The following is a 23940-nucleotide window of genomic DNA, read 5'->3' on the forward strand; positions in this document are numbered from 1 at the left end:
GATTGTAAGAAACTCAAGAGGTTTGGATAACTTCATAGCCTGGGTTTTCCCTCCAAATGAAGTGGGACTTTGACTTTTTGTTTATTTTAATGTGTACCAGTCCTGAGGCCTGAACTCAGGACATAGGCACTGTCCCTGAGCTTTACCACTTGAGCCACACACAGCTCCACTTCTGCCCTTTTGGTGATTAAGTGGAGATAAGTTTCACAGACTTGCCTGCCCAAGCTAACTTTAAACAACAGTCCTCAGCTCTCAGCATCCTGAGTGGCTAGGATTATAGGAGATACCCAGCTATTTTTTTTAATCTACTATAAATAAATGTCACCTTAACAAAATGTTCTCAGAACCTTCAGTTTACTCCTGAATATTACAAATATGACACTTAGGTATTCAGGTCTACTCTCCTTAATCCAATTCAGTTGGAAATATATAAATAGGCAGAAACACTCATAATACTTCTCTAAGGCACTACCCAGATTGGACAGGCTACTATACAAGACTATGTTATCTACAACCCTTCCTTTTCCTATGATTTCTTTCCTTCTACCTCTTATCAATGAAAGATGAATAGACATGGCTGCTAAGATGTCCTAGTAAAGAAATTACAAATGTGTACTACCAATACTTATCACCACTGCTCATTCCTGTATGTGACCAACTGATCCCAGCATTCTCCTCTTGTATTCTCCAAACACTAAAAACTGGCACTTTTTAGGATTCCACTTGGACACCGATAAGCCAGAGGTGATTGTTGACTAAATACCTTGTACATGGGAGGAGAATTAAAATCAGAGGGCCACAGCTGGCAGTGTGACTATCTCAGAAGAGATTCTAAGCTCAGCAAAGTCATTCTGAGTACTAAATCGGGTTCTGAGATCCTTCTCCCAGGCATTTAGAATATCCCTTAAGGCTGGAAACAAGCTCTCTGGGACACTAAAGGAATAGAGCAGGATTGGGGGCTGACCTTGCAGCCATGACATCTGGGCAGTGAATACACGTAATGGGGTCATGGCTAAACAGTTGTCATCAACTTGGTTCACAGGAAAGGCATAAGAGACAGGGTAGCCCAAGAGGATGCCAAATACAGTACAGAGATTCCAGTGTGAGGAATGGAGCCTGCTGTGGGAGGCTGCTAAGGATGAGGTTCTCTGCAGCCCCTGCAGATGTGTGATGATCTCAGTCACAAGAACCTTCAAATTCTGAAGCTGCTCCAAAGAACAGATAGAAGGGTGAGGCTGGGAACTGGAAACATCCACAAAGGCTATGGTCCCAAGAAGCACCTGCTCCAAATGCTGACATGCTTGCTCAGGATCGACAATTAGGCTGTTCTCTCCAATGTCAAGAATGTGAAGTCCTGAGGCCAGGAACCCCAGTTCTTGCAGCTTTTCCAAATACCCCTGAAGCATCAATACTCCAGCAGAGTTGCAATCATACAGTATGGCGGGCTTCAACCCCTGGACCACAGCCAGTAATTCTCCAGCTAGGTGGAGGCAGGCAGCTCGAGGTAGACCCTTTCTCTTTCCCATGCCCAAAGTCTGCTGAGCAGCTGCCACCAGCAACTGAGGGTTCAGTGTTGACATGGTGTCTGGAAGCAACATCGACCATGACCTCCTTAGCTAGACACAGTTTATTTCCCTGGGTCCAGGACCTTTGAGGAAGAGCCTAGAGAAAACGAAGTGGTAGCAGGGAAAATGATTAACATACCAACAGGTTGTTTTGTTGTTGTTGTTTGGCAACTATTTTCTTCTTTCCTCTGATTTAGAAGGTTCATCTAGGTCAATGAGGTAGGGGATTACAAAGGCTACCTGGTTTCTCTGGCTGATTTAGTCCTCGTCCCCTAGAATTCGTCTGTCTGGCCTAAGAGCCAGATAGAAACCTCTGACGTCTGGCTTCTCTTCTGAAATGCTGTCGGATTAAAACCTTCAGAAGTTGAGACAGAGGACACAGCTCCACCTGCCTTCCAGCCACGCCTGCTCCCCATTCTGCTCCCTCCGCTCGCTGTACGAATCTCACCCTGAGACACGAAAAATAAACGACAACGGCCAAACCCGCAGGAGGATTTTATTTTAGCCTCTGCTGACTGCGCGTTCCCGTTCGGGGAAGAAGCCCCCCCCCGCCCCACCGCACCCCCAACACACGTACCGCGCCTGCGATCACCGACTGGGTAAGGAGGCCGAGGTCTCCCCCACAGACGCTCGGCCTGCACTTCCGCCGCAGGGTCACGGGCCCAGGAACTCCTTCCGGTGTCCTGCCAGCCGCCCGGAAAGGCAAGCCAGTGCCTGGCACGCCATCCACCACGACACTGGAAATCCCTCCCGGAAGAGGGCCCGGGCAGCCAGCTGGGTTCCGAGACAACCACCTCATATCCGGAACAACCAGCTCGGCTCCAGGTTGAAAACCTGAGGCGAATGAACAACCATCCCGCTCTCCCCGCCCCCCGCCGCCCGGCCGGCGGGAGCTTCTCCCATGACGTCATCGCGCTCCCGCGATAGGCCTGACGGGACAGCCGCCCCGCGGGCCGGAAGTGTGCACCTCCCGGATCCCGCCTCTTCCGGCAGCGCCGACCACCGCCCCGCCCACCCGTCTGCCTAGGGAAGAGGCGGGGCGGCGGTGGAGGAAGGCGGGGGAGCCGATGCTCGTGGCTCTGGGACCCCGTTCCCCTTCTTGTGTTGCGGAGTCTGATGTCCCCTCGACTGGGGGGAAGCATTTAGTAAGGGTGGGGGGGAAGGAGGGAGGGGCGGGCTCCCGAGTACAAGCCAACGCTGGAGGCTGTGAGGTCTGAGGTTCTGGGTTCAAAACCAGCCCGGCAGGATTCAGTCCGAAAGTCGACAATTAACCAGCAAGAATCCAGAATTGGAACGGTGGCTCAAGCAGTCGAATGCTACCAGTCCTCAACGAGGAGAGCCAGGAAAGAATGCAAGGCCCTGGGGGGGGGGGGGGGATCTGGGATGCTTTGGCTTCTATCTGGGAAAATGATCTTTTCCTTCAAGACAACTGACATTTTGCAGGATATCCTAACCCGTGGGTGCTGTAAAAACCTGCCTTTTTTTTTTTTTAAACTTCGATGTGTTTGAATCCTAAAGTTGCTAGGTCGAGTTCCAGGCGGGGGAAGATGTTCAGTTACTAAATGCTAGATATGTTCCTGGGCTCTGGAGGTATATTATTGTACAAAACAGTAAACCTACCTTCATGGTTAAGAGTCATTTTGCAGATTTCCAATGATAAATGATGATCATGGTTTTAGACCAGATCATTACGAAGGAAAAGTTTTATTTGACCTAGTGTTTAACACGTTTTTATCTACCAGCAATTTGGCCCCATACTATGAAGGGAAAGAGTTTGAGAAAACCTAGTTTGTTGAGAAATGTGACTACTTAATTTTAGAAAGTTTCCTTCTCCTTGGAAATTAACAACAAATCCTCAATATGGAAGACTTTCTTCGTTCATTTATTACAGCAACCAATATTTGAGAACACATGGTTATAAGACACTGTTGCAAGGACAAGGCAGAAAATTCTAAGACAACTGTTACTTTTAGTAAGTTTGTAATCCAGCAGGATACAGATGCTAATATAGTTACAAAGAACATGATAGTTCTGAAAGTGAAAGTTTGGGGTGCTTTGAGAACATATATTAGGGATGTTAATTATATGAAGGGACCCCACCCAGATTCAACATTATCTCCCACTTTACCTATACTGTGTTCTTTTTAACTTTCAATTAATCTAGCATAATGGGTTGTACAGTGAAGAAAAGCCAGTGCTAGTGATCACTGAACTCACCAATTTCCAAGGAGTAGAAGACACCTCGTGAGTGAGTGGTATAGCCACCCAAAGGGGACAGAAAAGACTGAGTGCCCAAGAATGGAGGATTCCTGGGTATCAATACCAGAGAAACTGCTAGAGGGCATGAGGAGATACTTGCATGTACATTCCCAGCCTTCTGATAAAAGGTTTAAAACAAGAGCAGTGAGATACCTATGGTTAGGAGCACATAAAAGCCAGGCTGGGCATCAGTAGCTCATACCTATGGTCCTAGCTTAGCTACTCAGGAGGCTGAGATCTGAGGATCCCCACAAGTCCATGAGACTTTTATCTCTAGTTAACCACCAAAAAGCCAGAAGTGGATCTGTAGCTCAACTGATAATGACCTCCCACAAGCAGACACCAGTATTCAAGAGGATTGGGGCTACCGCTAGAGGTTCAATTTTCCATTTAGGTCTTGGAGTTTAAGTATGTATAATATCATCTTAAAGAGAAGGGTCAAGGGCTCAGCACTGGTAACTAGATAAAAGACAGTTTGTGGCAGTTTTAGACAGCTTCAGTGTTCTACCCCACTTTTACCTTCATGGTTCACACCCAAATACCTCCTCTAGCAAAGGAGATGAGCAGGTTTGTGCCAAATGAGCCTTCTCCAGAAGTACACTGCCCAACCCTTCTTCACCCTACATTTCCTAACACACCCAATGCTTCATTTATCTCAGCTACAGAGATCCAAGTGGCATGCAGATTCCAAGCAGCTAAGCACTGCAGTACCTAAGCTTAACACTTGGGGAGCAGAGGCAGGAGAATCACTTTTGAGGGGAGCCTGGGTTACAGAGTAAGACCCTATGTCAACAGTCCCATCCTACCCAACCCCCAAAAGAGTCTACAAACAAGAACTGTCCTTTGGGGCCAGGAGTTTGGGCTATAGCATGCATGAAGACTTGTGATGGATTCCTTGGTACCACATACATAGAAAAAGCTGTAAGTGTTGCTGTGGCTCAAATAGTAGAACTCTAGCCTTAAGAAAGCCCAAGGACTGGCAAAAAAAAAAAAAAAAAAAAAAGTCCTTTTTGGTTTTTGTAGTTTTGTAGTCAGTATATTTTGATGCCCAATTCCTTCACAAGTGTTCCTCAGAAAAGGAAACAAGAAAAAGAGATCCTATTGGGCCTGGAGTTTGGCCTAGTGGTAGAGTGTTTTCCTAGCATGCAAAAAGCCCTGGGTTCGATTCCTCTATAACACATATACAGAAAAAGCTAGAAATGGCACTGTGACTCAAGTGGCAGGGCATAGTCTTAAGCAAAAAGTATCCAAGGACAGTGCCCAGGCCCTGAGTTCAAGCCCTAGGAGTGGCAAAAAAAAAAAAAAAGCCCTCTGAAGTGTACCAGTGAGTCATGTGTCTGTCATATACAAGGTGAACAATGACAAGGTATATGCCCGGCAATCCATTCTTTCACAGAAGCTCTTAAGCTTTCTATGTCACCAGCTTCCCTTTAAAGACTTGATTTATGAGTTTTTACTCCACAGGTCAGGTGACTTTCAGACTTTGGCTCCCATTTCTATTTAGATATAAAGCTTGGTTACTAAGCAACCAGTCAGTGCCTCTCTCCCCCGTCAGGGAGCCAGCATACTATACTAGCAGAACAGGTCAAACAGAGCTCAATCCTGGACAAATCAGTGCTTGAGGGAACTTTGAAGACAGCAAGAAAAAATGTGGTATAATAACAACTCAGAAAGATCCTGTTCTGGGCAGTGTTGCCTGTACAAATATAATGAAGTATTCTAGTCAGAGTTTAAAGGCTGGATGCATTTGCGGGCATCTTCTTTATTTACAAGTAAGAAGTTTGAAGCCCACAAGTTAAATGACCTGTACAAGAAGCAAAGCTGCAGCTAGAACCCTAATGTCCAAACTCCCAGATCAAATCTCCTTCTACTATGTCATACTACCATTAAAAGCTATAAAAAGAAAAAAGAAATTGACAGGTGATTTTTCATAAATTAAATCAACTCGTAAAAGCTAGGTGTGTTCGGATAGTCACAAACTTCTAACAATGTAAGAGGAAAGAGATTTAAAAGCTGGTTAAATCTGAAAAATAAAAAATATCTGTACAATATTGTAAAAAAAAAAAAAAGAGGAGGAGAGAGGAAGATGGCATTTGTGATTACTGAGCAGGCAGGGCAGGGGGGAGTTGCATGCTGGGGGTGGGTTGCATGGGTTGCCAGCTTTCCTGGGTTTGGAGAATGCGGTACAGCTGCTTGAGTTGAGTGACGATGTTATCTTTGATATCTGGAGTCGAGATCTGCAGGCGGACACTGCCACTGTCAAAGGACCGTGTGAAATCACCAGAGAACATCTCATAGATCATCCGAGCCACCACCGGAATGACCTGTTCAGGCACAGAGCACACAAGTACTGAATGAGGAACGCTTGGTTACAGCTGGAGCTATGCCTCCTGAACCAGGTCTTCCAGCAGAAAAGGTGGGGGGTTTTGGGGTTGGTTGTTTTACAAAGCAGGAGAGCAAAAACTTTAGAAAACCAAGCAGATCCTGGGAGAGTCATTCATACTAATATCTAGTTAACAATGTACATCTTGATCCCTCCAAATTATCCCATCAATGTTCATTTTAGAAGTTGACTCAAGTGAAGAGTCTAGATGTAGTGTCATACTATATGCCTAAATGATGGCTTACCTAGCAATACTTTTAAACCAAATGTCATCTATTGCCTGCCTCATTGTACAACTCTGAGGCAACCTCCAAACCTTTCCACATTAAGGTAAAAGCAGTACCACTGGTGGCTCACGCCTGTAAGCCTAACTGCTTAGGGGGCTGAGCTCTGAGAATTGAGTCAAAGCCACCATAGCAGGAACTTATTTCTAGTTAATACTAAAAAAGCCAGAAGTGGACCTGTGGTTCAGTGGTAGAGTCCTTAAGTACAAAATTTCAGGGACTGCCCCAAGGCTGTGTACACGTGCACTTGTTGGTCCTGGGACTTGAACTCAGCATATGGGAGCTTTCTCTTAGTCTTTTACCTCAAGTCCAGCACTCTACCACTTGATCCACAGCTCCATTTCCACTGTTTTAGTAGAGATAAGAGTCTCACATTCTTGCCCAGGCTGGCATCAAACCTCAGTCCTCAGATCTTAGCTTCCTTAGGAGCTAGGATTACAGATGTGAGCCACAGGAAAACTGCCACCCTCCAAAAAAAGCTTCTTAGAAAAACTCCCATTTCCAAAGGTTTCAGCAAAGCTTCAGTGTTAGTGAGAGAATGGAAGGATAAGGTCTCTAGTAAAGCTGGCACTTATTTTAAGAATCTGGTATTTTTCAGCTTGATCCTCTGTATAAGGCCTTGTCTGATACCTCTTCTGATGGGATAAGAATACATACAAGCAAATAAATGCTAAATCAGAACATTGCCCAAGATAGGAGCTGAAGCATTAGCAAAAAAACCTGATACAAGCTTAACTCCTTACCTGAACCAAGATGAGTTTCCTTTCCAGAGGCTTTCCATCTGGCCATTCTTCCCCAAAGCATAAGTAGATCTCAAATGGTGGCTGCTTCTCTATCTGTCCTTTCTGGTGGGCAATGAGCTCTGCAGAGGGTAAAACAGCAAGCTTGGTACACTGGATCAACCATATCTATATCCATTCTGCAAATACTATCTTTCATGATGCCCAATAGTGGTCACTAGCCACATGTGACTATTAATTTCAAATTAATTAAAATTAAACAGCTCCTGTGTCACAGTGGTCATACTTACATACTCAGTCGCAATGTATGGCTAGCAGTTATCATACTGGACAGCAGTAATATACAAATTTTCCATTATTTCCCAGGGTTCTACTGGATATGATTGATCTAGGCTTGGGATTCAAATTACATTGTGAAATGCACATCTCAGTTTTCTTTCTAAAATTATCTGCTTCACTTCATCATTCAAATATTTTGAGGGGAAGAAAAAAAGTATGGATTTTGCTGAGCATAATAAAACAGTTACGTTGACATTGGGTACTGGTGGCTTATGCCTATAATCCTAACTACTCAAGAGGTGGAGATCTGGAGAATTGAGGTTCAAGGGCAAAAAAAAGCTCCAAAATCACCATCAAAAAGCTGTGCTGGAGGTATGGCTCACAGGGTAGAGCTCCTGCTAAGCAAGCCAAACAAGCATCAAGCCCTCAGTATACACATACACACACACATACACACACACACACACGCACGCACATGCACACGTAATGGCAAGACTGCCTCCCTCTCCTGCTACCAAATTCTGCTAGGGCTTGACCCCTTCCAGGGCTTGACCCCTTCCAAAAGAAACTTTTTGGTTAAGATCTTTGCTGGGCCAAGAAAAGATGGAGGATGAGGGGAAACATGCAAGATATAAACACCCAGGGGATGATACCGTCATCAACATTCTGGGAAAAAAAAAAAAGGTGGAGGCGGGGGTGGGGGGGAGAAACTCACCGCTCAAAAAGGTTTCCAGGCAAAACAGCTTGACCTTCTTTTGTCTCTCAATCAGGTTGGGAGCAACAAGTGATGGGGCACATGGCCCAGACCAGTATACTTTGCACTGGCACAGCCTGATGGCATAAATGGCATGGCCACTGACCTCCAGGATCAGTCCTCTGTCCATGACATCTAGTAGCTTGCTAGTGAAGAGCTTCTGCTTTTCATTGGTAATATGCTCTGGACCTGGGAATTTGACCTGCTCAAGGCTGACAGGACCAAAAAGCTCTTCCTGGTCAGGCATAGGACCCAGGTCCCCATAGAATAGCCGGCAGCCTTGGGGGTTGCTTACGGTCATGGTCTGCCCATATTCCTTCCCACGGTACTGAAACTTGATGTCCAGGTCAGTCACTGCAAGGTGAGAGACAACAGTGAATCCTGGCTCCCATGTGTCTGCCTCCCTGTCCCTAAGGCTCATACAAGTCCATTAAGATCAAGTCATGTTTCAGTCAACATTCAGAAAAGCCATGGCTGAGCCAGGTAGCACAGGCTCATACTCTAATCCTAGCTACCTAGCAGCCTGAGATCTTAGTATCACGGCTCAAAGATGGGGAGAAAAATCCATGAGGCTTTTATCTCCAGTTAATGACCGAAAAAAGCCAGAAGTAGAGCTGTGGCTTTAGTGTAGTAGAATACTAGTTTTTAGCCAAAAAGCTTCAGGGATAGCACCCAGTTCAAATTCAATAAATAAATAAATAACTAAATAAATTTAGTTAAATAAATAAATAAAATAAATGAATGAATGGCCATAATTATTCCTGCAACAAAAAGAGACAAAACCCTCCAATAGTTACAAAAAAGGCTGCCTTGAAGCAAAGGACTTAAGATAACGAACTCTCTCCCTTCAATCACCATATGCTAAGGTCCTAGAATTTCACTAAGTAAAGTACTGTGATATCCCTTCAAAAATAGGCCATTAGAGGAAATTGAAATCTTGAAGATCCAGTGTGTCTCAATTTTGGGTCCTTTTTTTAAAAAGCTAGAAGAATAAAAAGAAATAACAGGCCATCTTTCTGAAAATCACCCCTTTAACTCAGCAAAGTAAATTTTCACCCAACAAGTCTCCATTAAACCCATTAGGTCTTTCAAAGCCATTAAGCCTCTTGGGAAAGACTCCTGTACTCAGAACCTGGCCACATATAATACAAAAAGAGAAAACAGGGCAGTGACATCAATTCTTCAAGATAAACTCACTGTTGGATGCCAATGGCTCATACTTGTAATCCTAGCTACTCCAGGGGCTGAGATCTGAGGATCATGGTTTAAAGCCAGCCAAGCAGAAAAAGTTGGTGAGTCTCTTATCTCCAATTAGCTACCAGAAAAGCCAGAGGTAGAGCTGTGTTTCAATGGATAGAATGCTAGACTTGAGCAAAATAGCTCAGGAACAGCACCTAGGCCCTGTGTTCAAGCCCCAAGAGTGGCTTAAAATAAAATGTACCACGTTCAGAAAGAGCTCCTCAAGGCCTTCAAATTCAAGAGTCTCCTTGACCAGGGTCATGAACCTCCCTATATCATAACTTGTCTTGTCACTAAATTCCCTAGTCAGACTAATGGTGAGTAATCCGGAGCTCTAATCAATCAGCATATGGACAAGTAAGTACAGACCAGTTTCTTTACTTCCTTGGTGATTCACTGAATAACTCCTAAGGAGACACAAGAGTACCTGTGGAATAAATACCTATTCTTTACATAACAAAGAGGAGACAAGAGAGGTGGAGGATATAGCTCAGAGGTACAGTGATTAACTAACAAACAAGAGGCCTTGAATTTGATTCCTAGGGCTCACTTACTTGGAAGAGAGCTAATCCACAGCTCTGGGGAGCTATGAAAGGGCTGAATAGGTGCCTGGGGTACTTCCATCTCCAGCGGCTCTGTTTTGGGCCACACTGCTTCAGGGCTACAGTTGCCTACACTGCAGTTACCCACACTGCAGTTGCCCACACTGGCTGGTGCCATGGGAGAACCTAGAATAGAAGGATGTGGATGAACAGTCAGGGAGACCACCCATGTACCTGGCTTGAGCCTTGTAGAAACTAACAAGGTCTGCAGACAAGGATCAAACACTACTAATCTGTGACTTAATTTGATCGTCCAGCCCATCAATACTTCCTATAACTCATACGAAATACGAGCCTGACTTCTAATCATTTTATTTCTAAGTTCTAAGAACTTTTCTTTGTTTGGCTAAACATTCACCTAAAGACTATTTCTTCTGGAATTAAATTAGAAAGGACATGAGATGGTCCTATCAACTTAACAGAAGGTGGCTGCCTTCCATAAAGTGAACTCAAGTGAATTGCTTAGATTTAAGTAAGTATTAATGTTTAGGAATGTTATGAAGAGAAACAAATACACTTTAATAAGCATAAAATTTCTGGAAGGATACTCAAGAACCCACAAGATTGTCTCCACCAGAGAAAAAACTAGAAGACCCAAGAGCAAGTCAGCAAGAAAACCTTTCTTCTTTTACAATTATAAGTTTTAGACCATTCAAAAGTATCCAATTAAAGTTTTTTAGAGAGTGAAAACCCAATCCTACTTCCCTGTTACTGTCAAAGTTTGTTCATTCTAAAATCCACAGCTCTCTCCTTCGAGTTTATTCTTCCAAATACTGCTTTCTCTGACTCAGTCACGTTAAAATCACAGAGGTTAACATTTGAGTTGAGGCCTTCTAATGTGGCTAAATCCGGGTATCTAGTTATATCTTATGTAATATAAAATTTTCCAATAATGATCCAAGGCAGCCACAAACATAAGAACATACAGGGCTGGGAGTTTGGCCTAGTGGTTGAGTGCTTGTCTAGCATGCACAAAGACCCAGGTTCGATTCCTCGATACCACATACATAGAAAAAAGCCAGAAGTGGTGCTATGGCTCAAGTGGTAGAGCATTAGCCTTGAGAATGCCCAAGGATAGTGCTCAGACCCTGAGATCAAGGCCCAGGACTGGCAAAAAAAAAAAAAGTACAGTATTAGTTTTCATAAAATATAAACAAAACTAGGAAATCAAGATTCTCAATTTGTTTTCCTTTTGGTATGGTGGTACTGAGGGTTGAAATCAGAGACTTAAATTTGTTAGGCAGGCACTTTACAACTTAACCTATAACCCAGCCCAAGGTTGTAACCTTTTAAGAAGTGAGAATAGCAGAATGAGTCAGGGGAAAAGATTTCCATATATCTAATTCCTAAAACTTCACTAAGTGTTGGCCAGGAGGGTGGCCTAATGGTAGAGTGCCTGCCTAGTATGCACAAAGCCCTGGGTTCGATTGCTCTGTAATACATACACAAAAAAGGCTGGAAATGGTGCTATGGTTCTAGTGGCAGAGCACTAGCCTTGAGAAATCCCAATAACAATGCTCAGGCCCTGAGTTCAAGCTCCAGGACTGCCAAAAACAAAAATCTTCACTACGTGGGAATGTGGCATGTGGCCAGATTTGCCTAGGGAAAAAAAATTCACAAAATTTTCCTTTACCTAGACTAAATGGGCCAGGAGCAGTGTCTCATCCCTGTAATCCTAGCTACTCAGGATGCTGAGATCTGAGGATCAAAGTTCAAAGCCAGCTCTGGCACAAAAGGACCTGAGACTCTTATCTCCAACTAGCCTCTAGAAAACGGGAAGTGGGGCTTGGCTCAAAGGTAGGGTGGCAGTCTTGAGCTGAAAAGCTCAGGGATAGCACCCAGGCTGAGTTCAAGCCCCATGACCCACCAAAAAAAAAAAAAAAAATGGACAGACAGTAAGTATCATTATTTCACCTTCAGGAAGTAGGTTACCCCAAACTTCTAAAGAGAGTATCTTGATAATACCAAGTTTCAAGGTAGAAAAAGTTCTTCCATTTGACCCACAGAATCCAGACAGTACTAAAAATACCTCAAAAATCTACAGAACTAAATGCAAATTATTTGACAAGGAGCACTTCAGTGAAAAGATGGAGTGAAGATGCAGTACAAGGACAATTCTACAGTTGTGTTTTGTGTCCTCAGAAAGTACCCTAGGAGACTCCATGCCTACAGTCACATAGTAACTCCCAATCCCTCAAGCTATCTTCCTTGATTTATTTGCAAGTCCATAAAAGGAAGTTTCTGGCAAATAAATCCTAGCATAACCTAGAATAAATAGCCAGAGAAATTCAAATGTTCCATATTATAGCTTAAGTGGAATGATCGTCATTAAGAAAGTAATACAGCCAGGCACTGGGTAGCTCAAACCTGTAATCCTCATTACTCAGGAGGCTGAGATCTGAGGATCAAGGTTCAAAGCTAAGTCAGCAGAAAAGTCTGAGACTTTTATTTCCATTTAATCACCAAAAAGCTGGAAGTGGAGCTGTGGCTCAAGTGGTAGAGCACTCATCTGGAGCAAAAAGTGCTCAGGGACACTGCCCAGACCCTGAGTTCAAGTTCCAAGACTGGCACCAAAAGAAAAGGAAGAGGAAAAAGAGGAGGAGGAGAAAGATAAGGAGGAGGAGGAGAAGGAGGAAGAGGAGGAGGAGGAAGGGGAAAAAGGCAGAATACAGAATTTATTCCAACAGAAATACTAGAAGAATTTGCCTACAACATGAAACTTACATCTGTGCTTGTTCTAAAAGAAACTTGAGAAAATTTATAACCATTAGTATGTTGATGTGTAAAACTAAGAATTAAACTTTCATTTTTCCTTCTTTGGATTAAATAGTCCCTGGAACCTTAAAGCTCCCCACAGTGGAATCAATGAGCCAGCACAGTTCTCTTGCTTGTCAGTCCTGCTTACTAACAAACAGCCCAGCACTCTGAACCCAGGGCCCAATCACTGCTCTGAAGGCAGTTATGGACAATGGATCAACATTCAGAGAATAAAACTCCTAACACCCTCCTTATCCTTCTGTCCCACCTACAACCCCACTTACCATTGATGTTCAGAAAGGGAAAGGTGTCCTGGATGGGAACATGGTGCTGTGACTGATCGAGCTCATCTTCCTCATCTTCATCATCCACATCATTATCTTTCTCGTCCCAAGGAGCAGACCCTGTGGATCCTACCCAAGACACACAAGCCCACAATCAAGCAATTCAAGTCAATCAAGCAGTTCAAGTCACACTGCAGCTGACTCACCACAAGCTAAAGATTGCTAGCACACAGCATCCTCAAGATCAGTATTGCACCCGCAGGTCCTAGCTAGAAAGAGTGAGAACCAAAGGTGTATTAAACTCCTAGTTCCAACTCCTCCTACACAGTCCTAATGCAGCTGTCTTTGCTTCCTCTACTCAGAAACTACAGGTCGCAACTCCTTTCTCTTAGAAATGTCTGCAGATTGACACAGCTACACATTAGCTTCCTGAACCTTAGTACCTCTTGTAAGGACTCAGGTATATCAACTTCTCACCTTAATGAATTTAATGTAAGGTAAAGATCCCATTTCTCATGGTTAGGCCTCACTGGACTTACTTGAACTACATATCTAAATTATCTGGCTCCTATTACTTATTACACCTTGAGTAAATAGGAGGATAAGGTGGTATTCTCCCTACAAATTAAACAATCACTCATAAAAATAAAAATAAAAAAAACTAGCAGCTTTTACCTGTCATACCAACTGATTCGTACAGAAGAGACAGAATGGAGTTGAAGAAACTCAGGTTCAAGAAACCCAACAACTTTAATCAAGTCTCACAAAAGTCAAGTTATAATATCCAGATTTAAAACTCAAAACATACTAAGTTCTAAAACCTGCTACAACCATCTTCCCCACCCCACCCCCACCTTTCCACTCCTCTCCCTCCCTGGCTGGCTTCTCAAGTTCCACGAGAGGTTATTTTTACAGTAGAATTCTAGATTCTCTTTACTTTCTCCATCTGTAAGAATCCTTGGTAGTAATCATTCCTCTCAATGAACATGAAGATTTTTGCTGAGTTTATAACAACTTCTCCTCTGAGTTCTTAAGGAATGGCTTTCTACTTTTACCACCTAAACTTTTAAAACTAAACTGCTTTTCAATCCATTTGAAGAGTCCAGCCTAGAATCTGGCATGATACCACTTCTCCCAGGTATCTAGGCCTCACCTGGGTTAATGATCGAACTCTGGGGCTGAGGGATGTCACACACTTGGTATATCTTCACCGGGTTCATCGGCACCTCCTTGGTGCCATCATACATCAAGTTGAATTCCCTGCTCTTGTTGAGAGCACAGCGGAGCTGGGCCTTCCATTTCGCTGGGTCAGGATCATCCACCCCTTCCTGGTACTTTCCTGTCTCCACAGCCCAGGCCTGAGAAACCAGAAATGGAAGTGAGTGCTTACCATTGTCCAGAATTACAGCAAGGTGTATGTTTACAGCAAAATGTGTGCTTACCATTCTCATACACACACACACACACACACACACATCTATAAATATAACTCATATTCTTGACCTTTTCACTTACAGACTTTGCAGCAGGCAATATTGCCCCTAGAACCAGACAAAGCAAGGCCAAAGGGAAATGAAGCTCTGTGCAAATACAGTCTCTTGAATGAGTCCTTTCTCAAAACCTGTCCAGATAACAATGAAGAGTTGAAAATAAAGAAAGGTCTGGCAAAATATGTGCTGAAATGTTCATAATTCTAGATACCAGGACTTCGGGCAACCTGTGTACATGCAAGTGTGCATATATGAGTATGAGTGTGAGTGTGTGTGTATGCTCACCTATACCTTTCCTGGATCTTGAACTCAGGACCTGGGTGCTGTCCCTTGAGCTTCTTTTGCTCAAAACTAGTTAGTGCTCTACCACTTGAGCCACAGCCCCTCTTCTAGCTCTGAAGGTAGATTATTAGAGATAAAAGTCTCTGGGCCTTTCTTGCCCTGGCTAGCTGGCTTTGAAAACCAACAGCCACAGATCTCAGCCTCCTGAATAGCCAGGATTAATTACAGTCCTGAGCCACTGGCACCTTGCTTCCCTTTATCTTTTTAGCAGTTTCTTAAAGAATAAATATGGAAAGAGAATGGAAGATGATGTGAAGAGCAGGGTCTATTCTTCCGTCTTTTCAGATATATACAGAATTGCAAAACCCAAGTGCCTTTAAAACAGGATGCACACCATAGTTTTGTGGCTGAAGCCCTAAGTTAAATAATTTAAAAACAAACAAAAAACCTATACCCAGAACCTTTCCTTCTTTTTTGAGCTCCTATGTTTTCTTTGTTTAGGGTTTTTTTGTTTGTTTTGTTTTTTGTCTTTTCTATTTTGGTCCTGGGGATCCAACCCAGGATGTCGCACTTGCTAGGCAAGCACTTTGCCACTGAGCTACATCCTAGCACGAACTCCTATGTTTTCTATATCACTCGGAAATTTCATGCCGTAGCCACACAAGTGGCCACTGGCATGGATTAAATCTTCTTTGGCTCCTCTTGGTTTCCAAATATGGGAATTCACAGTGTTATCCCCAGAAAAGAGGAGTAAGATAGTCTCTCCAGTAAAGAAAACGAAAACCTAAGCTGCTCATTCTATAGAGTATGTTTCTCAGGATTATAGCAAGGAGTAGAAATTCAGCCCATTTCCATGTCCAATATGCATTTATGTTTCTACTCACAAAAGGTCTATTTCCCTGGCTGCTAATATACGCTGGTCCCTAAACTTTCTTCAAAAGTATGATCTCCTCTAAAGTAGAAAAAGGAGCTGTCATTAGAGAGAACTCATGGCAGGAAGCACATACTAAACTCTTTCAAGCCAACAGGGCATTCTGCCAACATCTCCCTGCCTTTGATTCTGACCACAGACTTCTTTCTCAAGCTGCAAATGAATTCTTCTGCAGCATCCTTTGAGATCTGTGATCTCCCTCGGTCACCTACAAAGCCCCACAATTGTGAGGAAGATTTTTTCCACAGTTACTCTAAACGTCCCCCCTCTAACTCTTAACTCCTTCTCAACTTCTTTCTCCTCATCTTCAGGCCCACTTCCTCTTACAGCCTTCCCAGATTTGGGTTCTGGTATGGAATGAAGAAGAGCTTTTAACAAAGCTGCACTGGCTTGGGTGGCTTAGAAAGCACTAGAAGACCCAACTGCTGCTCCATTCCATGCAACACTAATAGGAGATTTTAACTTCACCAGTCCCTAATGTCTGGGAGGCACATCTACAGTACCTGGTGTACTTGGCTGCTGCTCCCTCATTGTCTCTTCTGTTTGTTAGGTCCTTATGTTTATGCTCACCCTGGCCCCACCCAGCCTGATTGGGAATGTGCAGATTTTGGCAGAAGTATGTTTCCACTACAGTCCTGACCCTCCATAGGGATCAGCCAGACGAAGCCAGCCACAGTCCAGCTCTGGCTTTCCACACAACACCAAGACCATTCAAATGGCATTAGGAACACAAGGCTAATGCAGCAGAGGGCCACAGCCTTTTATGAGTGTAACTTCAGAATCAAGAAAGGCTAGCCTACAAGATATCATATGGCAAACGGAATCATAAACATGACTTGTCCAAACTCATCCCGACTCCAGCTTCAGTGAGATTATGTTCACTGTGTAGGTCCTTACTTCTCTTCCTAAAATAGAGATGAGCCCTGTATTTTTATGACACTTTACAAATCCCTTTCCATACTTTATTTCATTATATTCTCCTAAAAATCCTAACAGGCAGGCAAGGTTCATTTCATCTTCAATTTTCTACAGAGGACACTGAAGCCCAGAGGAGGTATATGCCTTGCTCAAGACCACACAAGTGGATGATGGTTACAGAAGTTCAAGGTAGATATTCCAACTCCTAGTCAGAGTCAAAAGGGGCAGTATTAAAGCAGAAAGTTGAGGGGGGTGGGGGACAGTGACATGAGTTCCAGCCTTGATTCCACTGTTTATTGGCTGTGTAACTTGAGCAAGTTACTCAGCCACACTAAGAGTCAGCTTTGCTCATACATGAAAGCAGCATGGAGAGAATGAAATGAGATCATGAACACAGCACCCATTCCATGCTAATGTCTCACTTGTATATCTTGCTAATGTTTCATTCAAGTCTGGGATGTGTAAAAGCATCCTTCCTCTGCTCCTGACTTGCCTGTTCCTCCCTTAGCATTGTGCATACAGATATACTGATACAAAGCTTTCCCCATGTCAAGCATACACGACACCTTCAGGTGTAGGGCTTTCAGGATCTAGCCTTTTCCCCACGGACAAAGGCTTCAACAGGAAACCCAGGTTCAGACCAAATCTCAGTTAAAATCTATCAATTTCAGTTTCAGGCCACAGTGAGGCAGCCTGAACCAGAGCATGTCGGTTCCCCTCACAACACCAACCACAATCACTGGTGCTGGTTTTCAGGTGTTGTCCTTAACATTTTTCATTATTTATAACTAAATTAAGAGTGCTCATTTACATCCCTTCTAAGTAACCTCAAACCAATGTTCTGTCTGCCTTGCCTCTTTAACCTGACGTAACAATCACTGGGGGACCACTGCTAGGATGGCTTTCCCCTTGAGCTCTGAAACCATCTCTTTTTCAGCCCTGTATTGATCCAATCTCAGCAAAAAGCTAGAGTATCAGTTTTGACAGACTCATAGTCAGGACAAGCTTACATTTTTGTCTTCTAGATAACTTCTCTATGTCTTGGGCTGCAGAAACTAAGCTACTCCTAGGATGAGGAGGAGGCAGCAGGGGGAAGACGGTGTGGTGTGAAAATGTGGTCCATGGAATTATATTAAGCCTTTTCCCACGACTACTACCTACCCACCTACTTCTGTCTGAAGTCAAGCTTTGGTGTCACATAAATTTTGTAAGATGCTTATGTGATCAAATATTTGCTTCAGTAAAATGATTATCATATCTGAGCTACTTTTTAACTAAGAAAACATAATTAAGATTGAAACTGCAATCTGGCAAATATAATGTAACCCTTCTATTAATTACAATAATAAAAAAAACAAAACTGAAGTTGTAGCTACGTGGTAAGTGTCCTGGGTTCAATCTTCAGTACTGAATAAGGGGAAGGGGGAAGAGAAAGAAAAAATTAAAACTAAAAATTTGTAATCAAATCATATTAAATTTTTAAGCAGAGAATATAAATAGGGAAAATATTTTCATATCAAAAGAATAACTTGGGCCCGGGAGTTTGGCCCAGTGGGAGAGTGCTTGCCTAGCACTTGGTACCACATACATAGAAAAAAGCCAAAAGTGATGCTGAGGCTCAAGTGGTAGAGCTCTAGCCTTGAGAAAGTCCACGAACAGTGCTCAGGCCCTGAGCTCAAGCCCAGGAATAACTTGCTGATAACCTCTATTAGGAGCATGTTAAACCCTGGTAATTCTGCCATGGTCTGGACAGCCATCCCTAAGCCTAAGCACTTCTCTTAGTGTCAAGAACCCGAGTGAATGAAGAGTCAACCACTGACCTTTGGTCATTTGGAACCACTAATAAACACTAATAGATTAGTTAAACTCACCTTGATTCCTGTGAGACATAAACTGAGTATCATTAACCAATGGGAAAGAATAAAGGGTTAAAAATAAGTGTGTGTGTGTGTGTGTGTGTGTGTGTGTGTGTGTGTGTGTGTGTGTATCCCAATGAGAAATTACTATGCCTGTTAAGAGTTTGGGCACCATCATATACATTCCGCTTCATCAGAGCTTTTGTATTTAGAGTACTCTCCATGCTAAAAACAAAAAAAGAAAAAGAAAAAAGTAGCCAGGTTTTGGGTGCTGGTACCTCATACCCATAATTCTAACTACTCCAGAAGCCAACATCTGAGGATCATGGTTTCAAGCCAGCCCATGCAGGAAAGTCCATGAGACTTATCTCAAATTCACCACCACAAAGCCAGAAGTGAAGCTGTGGCTCAAGTGACAGAATATTAGTCTCGAGCAAAAAGTTCAGGGACAGCTCCCCAGGCCCTGAGTTCAAACCCCAGGACTGGCTCAACAACAGCAAAGCAAGAAAACAAACAAATCCAGAAAGGTCTAAGAGAACTTGGAGAAAGAACTAAGAAAGTCCTTTACCTTAAAAATGGTGTTTTCTTCCTCTTGTTGGGGGCTATGTCGGGTAGCATGTTTCCAGGGAATCTGAAAGCGTTTGGAGTCTCTGTGTAGCCAGATGAGCCCAGGGTAGAGGCCACTATCCACCTGGGCCACCAGCCAGGGCTTCAGCCGGACTCTTCGAGGATGAAGGGCCATGATCTGGAGGACTGGGAGGAGGGGGAGAAAAATAAGGGGAGGACAGGAGGTTTAGGCCAGTCACCGGGAACTTTTCCCAGCTATCATTCCCTTATGCTGGGGCTACAGTTTCATTAGATTACAGCAAAGAAACTAAATATGGGAATAAACTATGCCAAGTAGGGGGGAAAAAAAGAGGTTAAAAGGTTCTTTTGATTCTTATACCAAAGCCATTTATATACTTCCATGTTCTAGCCAAATCAGACTTATCAGGCAAGTAGATCGCATTTCTTCTACTTACAATCCAGAAGCCGAAAAAAGGTGATGTCATCCCCAGGGAACAGTCCTTCCTCTAGGGCTTTGGAAAAGAGAAGTAACTGCTCTTTTCAAGCTTACCTCAGAAGAGGGAAGAAAAAGTTATGGAAACAGGAAGATGGGCTGAAGGCTAAGCTCTTTATAAACAAGCCAGAGTATTTCAATAAGAAGTGACACCATCCTAACTAAGAGAAGGAAGTAAGGGGCTAGTGCTGGGTTCCAAAGTCCTCACTTACATGAGTGAGCAGGCAGACAGTCCACCGGGATCTAAAGAACTGGGCCAAATCAGCTTTCCTTTCTTTCTCTTACCTTCTATACCAAAAGGGGCAGAGGTAAGGTTTCCAGTATGTGAAGATTTGGGGGACTCTAAAGACCAAGGCTTTGCAAATACTTCTTTTGCAACTGAGTCTGATAAAACTAAGAAGCCCTACAATAATCAAATCTCACAGTCCCCAACCTTAGCAAACTAAAAGCAGCCATAAGACAAGCTGTACCCAGCAAGGCCAGCCTCCTCTCTTACTTCTGTTTATCTCCCCAGATGCTGGCATGAACTGATTGGTTACAGGCGCCAGCCTGGGTAAAGTCTGCAATTGATTCTCATAAAAATACATGGCATAGCAGATAACATTCGACAGCAGCTGGCACTCAGCAGAAAACAAACACCTGCCCAGATCAGTTACCTAAAGGAAAAAGGAAAGATCACTCTCAAGAAATAGTTGTCTAGGATATTGTATTTGGATTTTTGGTATTTTCTTTTTCTTTTAACATGAGAAATGGATGCTTGGAAAAATAAGTCATTCAACAAATATACTTTTCTCCAGTTACTGTGTACCAAACACTGTGATAGCTACTAAACAACAAAGCTCAGTGTTTTCATTAGATTTCCCTTCTTGAAAAAGACGACAAATATCCCTTCTGGAGAAAATGTACTTTGGAACAAGAAGCCTACAATGGCCTGAGAATAAGTTACCTTCCTATCCAGTACTGAAACCAAAACCAGTTAAGTCAGCCCAAGATGACCAGGACTTGTGAATGACTCCCAACATTTCTTCCCTCATCAACCACATTCCCAGCAGATACAAAAGACTGAAATATAAATTAGTCTCTGGCACTTTAAGAGCAAGGTAGGTCCAGCTCACACCTGAGCCTTCTGACCCAATTACTGAGTCCTGCAACCGAAACCTTCCCCCTGGGAACACAGCTCAGCTCAGTGAACAGGCTTTGCATGCTGTGTTCAAGTGCCCAGTTTCTTGGCCTTGATGTGGGGTGGTTTGTAGGACAGCACGTGAAGCTATGGTATATCTACACTTTATTAAAAAAAAAAAGTGTATATTCTCCCTGGGGCAAGTCTTCTCTTCCCTAGCCTGAGCCCTAAAAGGGAAATGGGCCACCAAAGGAAAAAGATAATGGAGAAATTGGAAGTCAATCAACCTAGTAGAATTGGGAGAATTTCTATTAGAGTACCAGCTAAATGCTATACCTCTGTCAGTCACATGGAAGCCACCTCTTGACTGATCGTGGACTGACCCATGGTGACAACCAGGCCACTTCAAGGAGCTGAATCTACTGAGGAAGAAGGAGGGGCATCCACTCAGAGAGATCAGTGACTAAAATCTAGAGTTCTCAGTGTTCTGAGTGGCCTCACACATGAACAACCCACCTCAGCCTCAGGGGATTCAGTGCCAGCCTTTCCTCCTCAGTCCCTTACCTCCCTAATTGCCAAGATCGCCCTGGAAATGCCATCTGAAAATGAGAATTCTTACAAGCAGAGGGAAAAATGAAAAAGAAAACTAAAATGAGAGAAGAATGGTTCATTCAATCATATCCACAGGCTGCAATATTCAGCAGTTATTATTGAGCATCAGAAGGATTTCTGTTAGATTAGGAGATTTACAACATGACTCCAAGGAGCAGGACTGCAGTACGATCTCATACCTCCAGTCTATGTCATAAATTGTTGTTGGTGTGCAAGCTCCCAGAGTCATGAAAAGCAAGGTACCAATGCAGTGTATTTGTAATGGTTAGCTGGGAACAGGACTATGGGCATCTTTTCTTTTCCTATACACTTGTACAAATCATTCACATTCTCCTCCAGTGATATGTTTCAACTGATTTTTTCAAATCACATTTATCAACAGTCCTCTTATCTGTATAGGCCTCTTCAGTTTCCTGTGTATTAGACATGTCTAATTTCATCCTCACGATCCTAGAATTGATATCCTCATTTCACAGACAGATTAACTAAATCACTGAAAAGTTAAGTGCAGTATCCGGGGCTCAGATCCAACAATCCCCAAACAGAATGCACTATACCAAACCCTGCCACTGGAGTCTTGACTTCCGAATCTCTCCAGGTTCTTTTATACTGAGAACAAACCAAAATCAACATAGACTCCTCCCTGCCTTTGGAAGACCTACTGAATACATGAACCCCACTCTCAAAAGCACCTCAGCTTTAGTCTAGTTGAAATCAGCTGGAATTCCAGCAGCCATCACTGGGAAGTTCAACACCTGTGTCTCTAACAGGTCTTAACCATACAAGGGACAAGGATACCACAGGTCTCTTACCCTTACTTCGAACAAAGATCAGGGACCCAATAAGCCTCCCCAGGAAACTTTCCTGTATCACACCCCAGTTCGAGGAAGCAGTCCTTCATAAAAACCCATCACCACTTACTTTCACAGCTTCTGCTTGAGCCAGTTTCCAGGGCCCACTACTACCTCAAAGCCAGGATATAGTTGTTGATGGTTTTGCTCCTAAACATAGCTGCCATTTTCTGCAGACAAGTCTTAGAGGCAGTCTCATTTCTTTTCCTTCCCACCCTCCTGAAGGGAACTGAAATGGCCATCTGTTTCCAGGCTTCCCTCCATTAGGTTTGGTCCTGTTCAGGGGTAAATTCTGAGCCTCCAGCTATAACTCCACACCCTTATTCCCTGGTGCACCTTACTTGGAAGGTGTTGGAGAGCTGTCATGCATTATTATTACATACACATTAAACTGCACCAATCCCCGTTTCAGTGCCTTTCTTCTCTCCCTTCCCTGGCTTCCACTCTTGACATCTACCAAGACAACCACAGAGGAAGGGCCTGGTGACCCTTACCACAAAGCAAAGAGTGGCACCCCAGGCCTCCTTCCCAATGGAGCCTGGGAGAGACTTTCTCCCTCTTTCCACAACGCCTCCAGCCCCTTCAGGCAAAGAGGGCCTCACCCCCGGAGCAGCCACGCCTGGCGCCACCCTCCCCAACACCTAGCTCGGCTACTTAGAAATCCATGGGTGTCTCCCAGGCCCAGAGCAGAAAGGCCTGAGTGCTAAATAAATTCCGGGGAAAGAAAACCAACCAAAGCTCCAGATCGCCCCCCCCCCACACACACACACCCCGCCCCCTACTACTATTTTCTCAAAACACGCAGGACCAGGAACACGCCGGAGGAACTGGGAAGTTCCCACCCGAGCCAGGGGCAAAGTTGCTTAAGGCAGGGGGAGTGGGGGGAGAGAAGAGCGGAGCGGAGTGGGGGATGCCTCCGCTCCAATCGACGGAAGCGGGGGCGGGGGCGCATGGGGCTTCAGTGGGAAGGAAAGCCAGTCGGCTTAGTGGGAGGTCCGGAGGGGCCCAGCACGGCGGGGCTACCTGGAAGTCGACCAGCACCCGAGCCCGGGTAGGCTATCACCAAACCGATGTCCTAAAGCCACGCTCCCATCTTCACCTAGCCGGCACCCAGCCCTTCCGCGTCCGCGGAGGTGTCGCCCTCCCTCCAGGTCGGCTTCCCGAAGTCGGCGTCCCCACCTTTCCCACAGCTAAGATCACCTGTTGTCAACGCGCCCCTCGACGGCCCGGCTCAGGGTCGCTCCGCAGTGCGCAACTGGAGACTGTGGGTCCCTTTCCCGGTCCCACCACCAGCCCTCCTTACCTGCCCAACCCAGGTGCGCCGAGCTCACGTCAGCGCCCAGCCCCGGAGCACCCCCGACGCTCCGCGCGGCATGGCCACGCCCCCTCGGGCCTGGCCACGCCCCCGGCCCGCGCGATTGGCCGGGTGGCGAGCGATAGGATACTCCGCGTTCCTGAGTTGTCCGGCCCCGCCCACCGCCTTCCCCACCCCACTCCCCCGCTTCTCACCTGGGCTAAGAAAAGTCCCAGGCTTCGGCCTCGCCCTACGCCTCGGGGTTGGTGGTCCTGGGAACTGGAAGCGTTTGGGAGGTCAAATCTAAGTCGACTGGGTGTCTTCCAACTTTTATACCCCACAATTAGCCCGCGGTGTGGAGACAACACTAATAAGGGTTT

General features: G+C 44.4%; 2 protein-coding genes across 3 annotated transcripts; both read right to left on the reverse strand.

Annotated features, from left to right (window-relative positions):
* Positions 1 to 215: 215 nt before the first annotated feature.
* Positions 216 to 2452, reverse strand: LOC150038956 (UPF0739 protein C1orf74 homolog). Of its 2 annotated transcripts, XM_090328120.1 has the most exons (3): positions 2143 to 2452; positions 1806 to 2014; positions 216 to 1662 (listed from the first exon to the last, which is right to left on the reverse strand). In XM_090328120.1, exon 3 carries the CDS (start codon positions 1596 to 1598, stop codon positions 789 to 791), a length of 810 nt encoding a protein of 269 aa, XP_090184246.1. In that variant the 5' UTR covers positions 1599 to 1662; positions 1806 to 2014; positions 2143 to 2452; the 3' UTR covers positions 216 to 788. The 2 variants fall into 2 exon arrangements, with proteins under 2 accessions (XP_090184246.1, XP_090184247.1); XM_090328121.1 differs by lacking the exon at positions 1806 to 2014.
* A 3101-nt stretch (positions 2453 to 5553) lies between these two features.
* LOC150038957 (interferon regulatory factor 6) lies at positions 5554 to 23621 on the reverse strand. The gene is made up of 8 exons (XM_090328095.1): positions 23570 to 23621; positions 19192 to 19376; positions 14300 to 14504; positions 13147 to 13275; positions 10058 to 10231; positions 8226 to 8618; positions 7235 to 7353; positions 5554 to 6148 (listed from the first exon to the last, which is right to left on the reverse strand). The coding sequence occupies exons 2-8, from the start codon at positions 19363 to 19365 to the stop codon at positions 5924 to 5926; spliced, it is 1419 nt and encodes a 472-aa protein (XP_090184221.1). The 5' UTR covers positions 19366 to 19376; positions 23570 to 23621; the 3' UTR covers positions 5554 to 5923.
* Positions 23622 to 23940: the final 319 nt, after the last annotated feature.

This window comes from Megascapheus bottae, unplaced genomic scaffold (genome assembly GCF_031878675.1).
Source record: "Megascapheus bottae isolate mThoBot1 unplaced genomic scaffold, mThoBot2.hap1 H_1, whole genome shotgun sequence".
Lineage (NCBI taxonomy): Eukaryota > Metazoa > Chordata > Mammalia > Rodentia > Geomyidae > Megascapheus > Megascapheus bottae.

Excerpts from the sequence above, each read along its gene's own strand:
- LOC150038956 (XM_090328121.1), bottom strand. The coding sequence starts at position 1,598 with ATGTTGCTTCCAGACACCATGTCAACACTGAACCCTCAGTTGCTGGTG.
- LOC150038957 (XM_090328095.1), bottom strand. The coding sequence starts at position 19,365 with ATGGCCCTTCATCCTCGAAGAGTCCGGCTGAAGCCCTGGCTGGTGGCC. Across the intron at positions 13,276-14,299 it reads GAGTTCGATCATTAACCCAG|GATCCACAGGGTCTGCTCCT; the intron begins GTGAGGCCTAGA and ends TGTCTTGGGTAG. Across the intron at positions 6,149-7,234 it reads GGAAACTCATCTTGGTTCAG|GTCATTCCGGTGGTGGCTCG; the intron begins GTAAGGAGTTAA and ends GTGCCTGAACAG.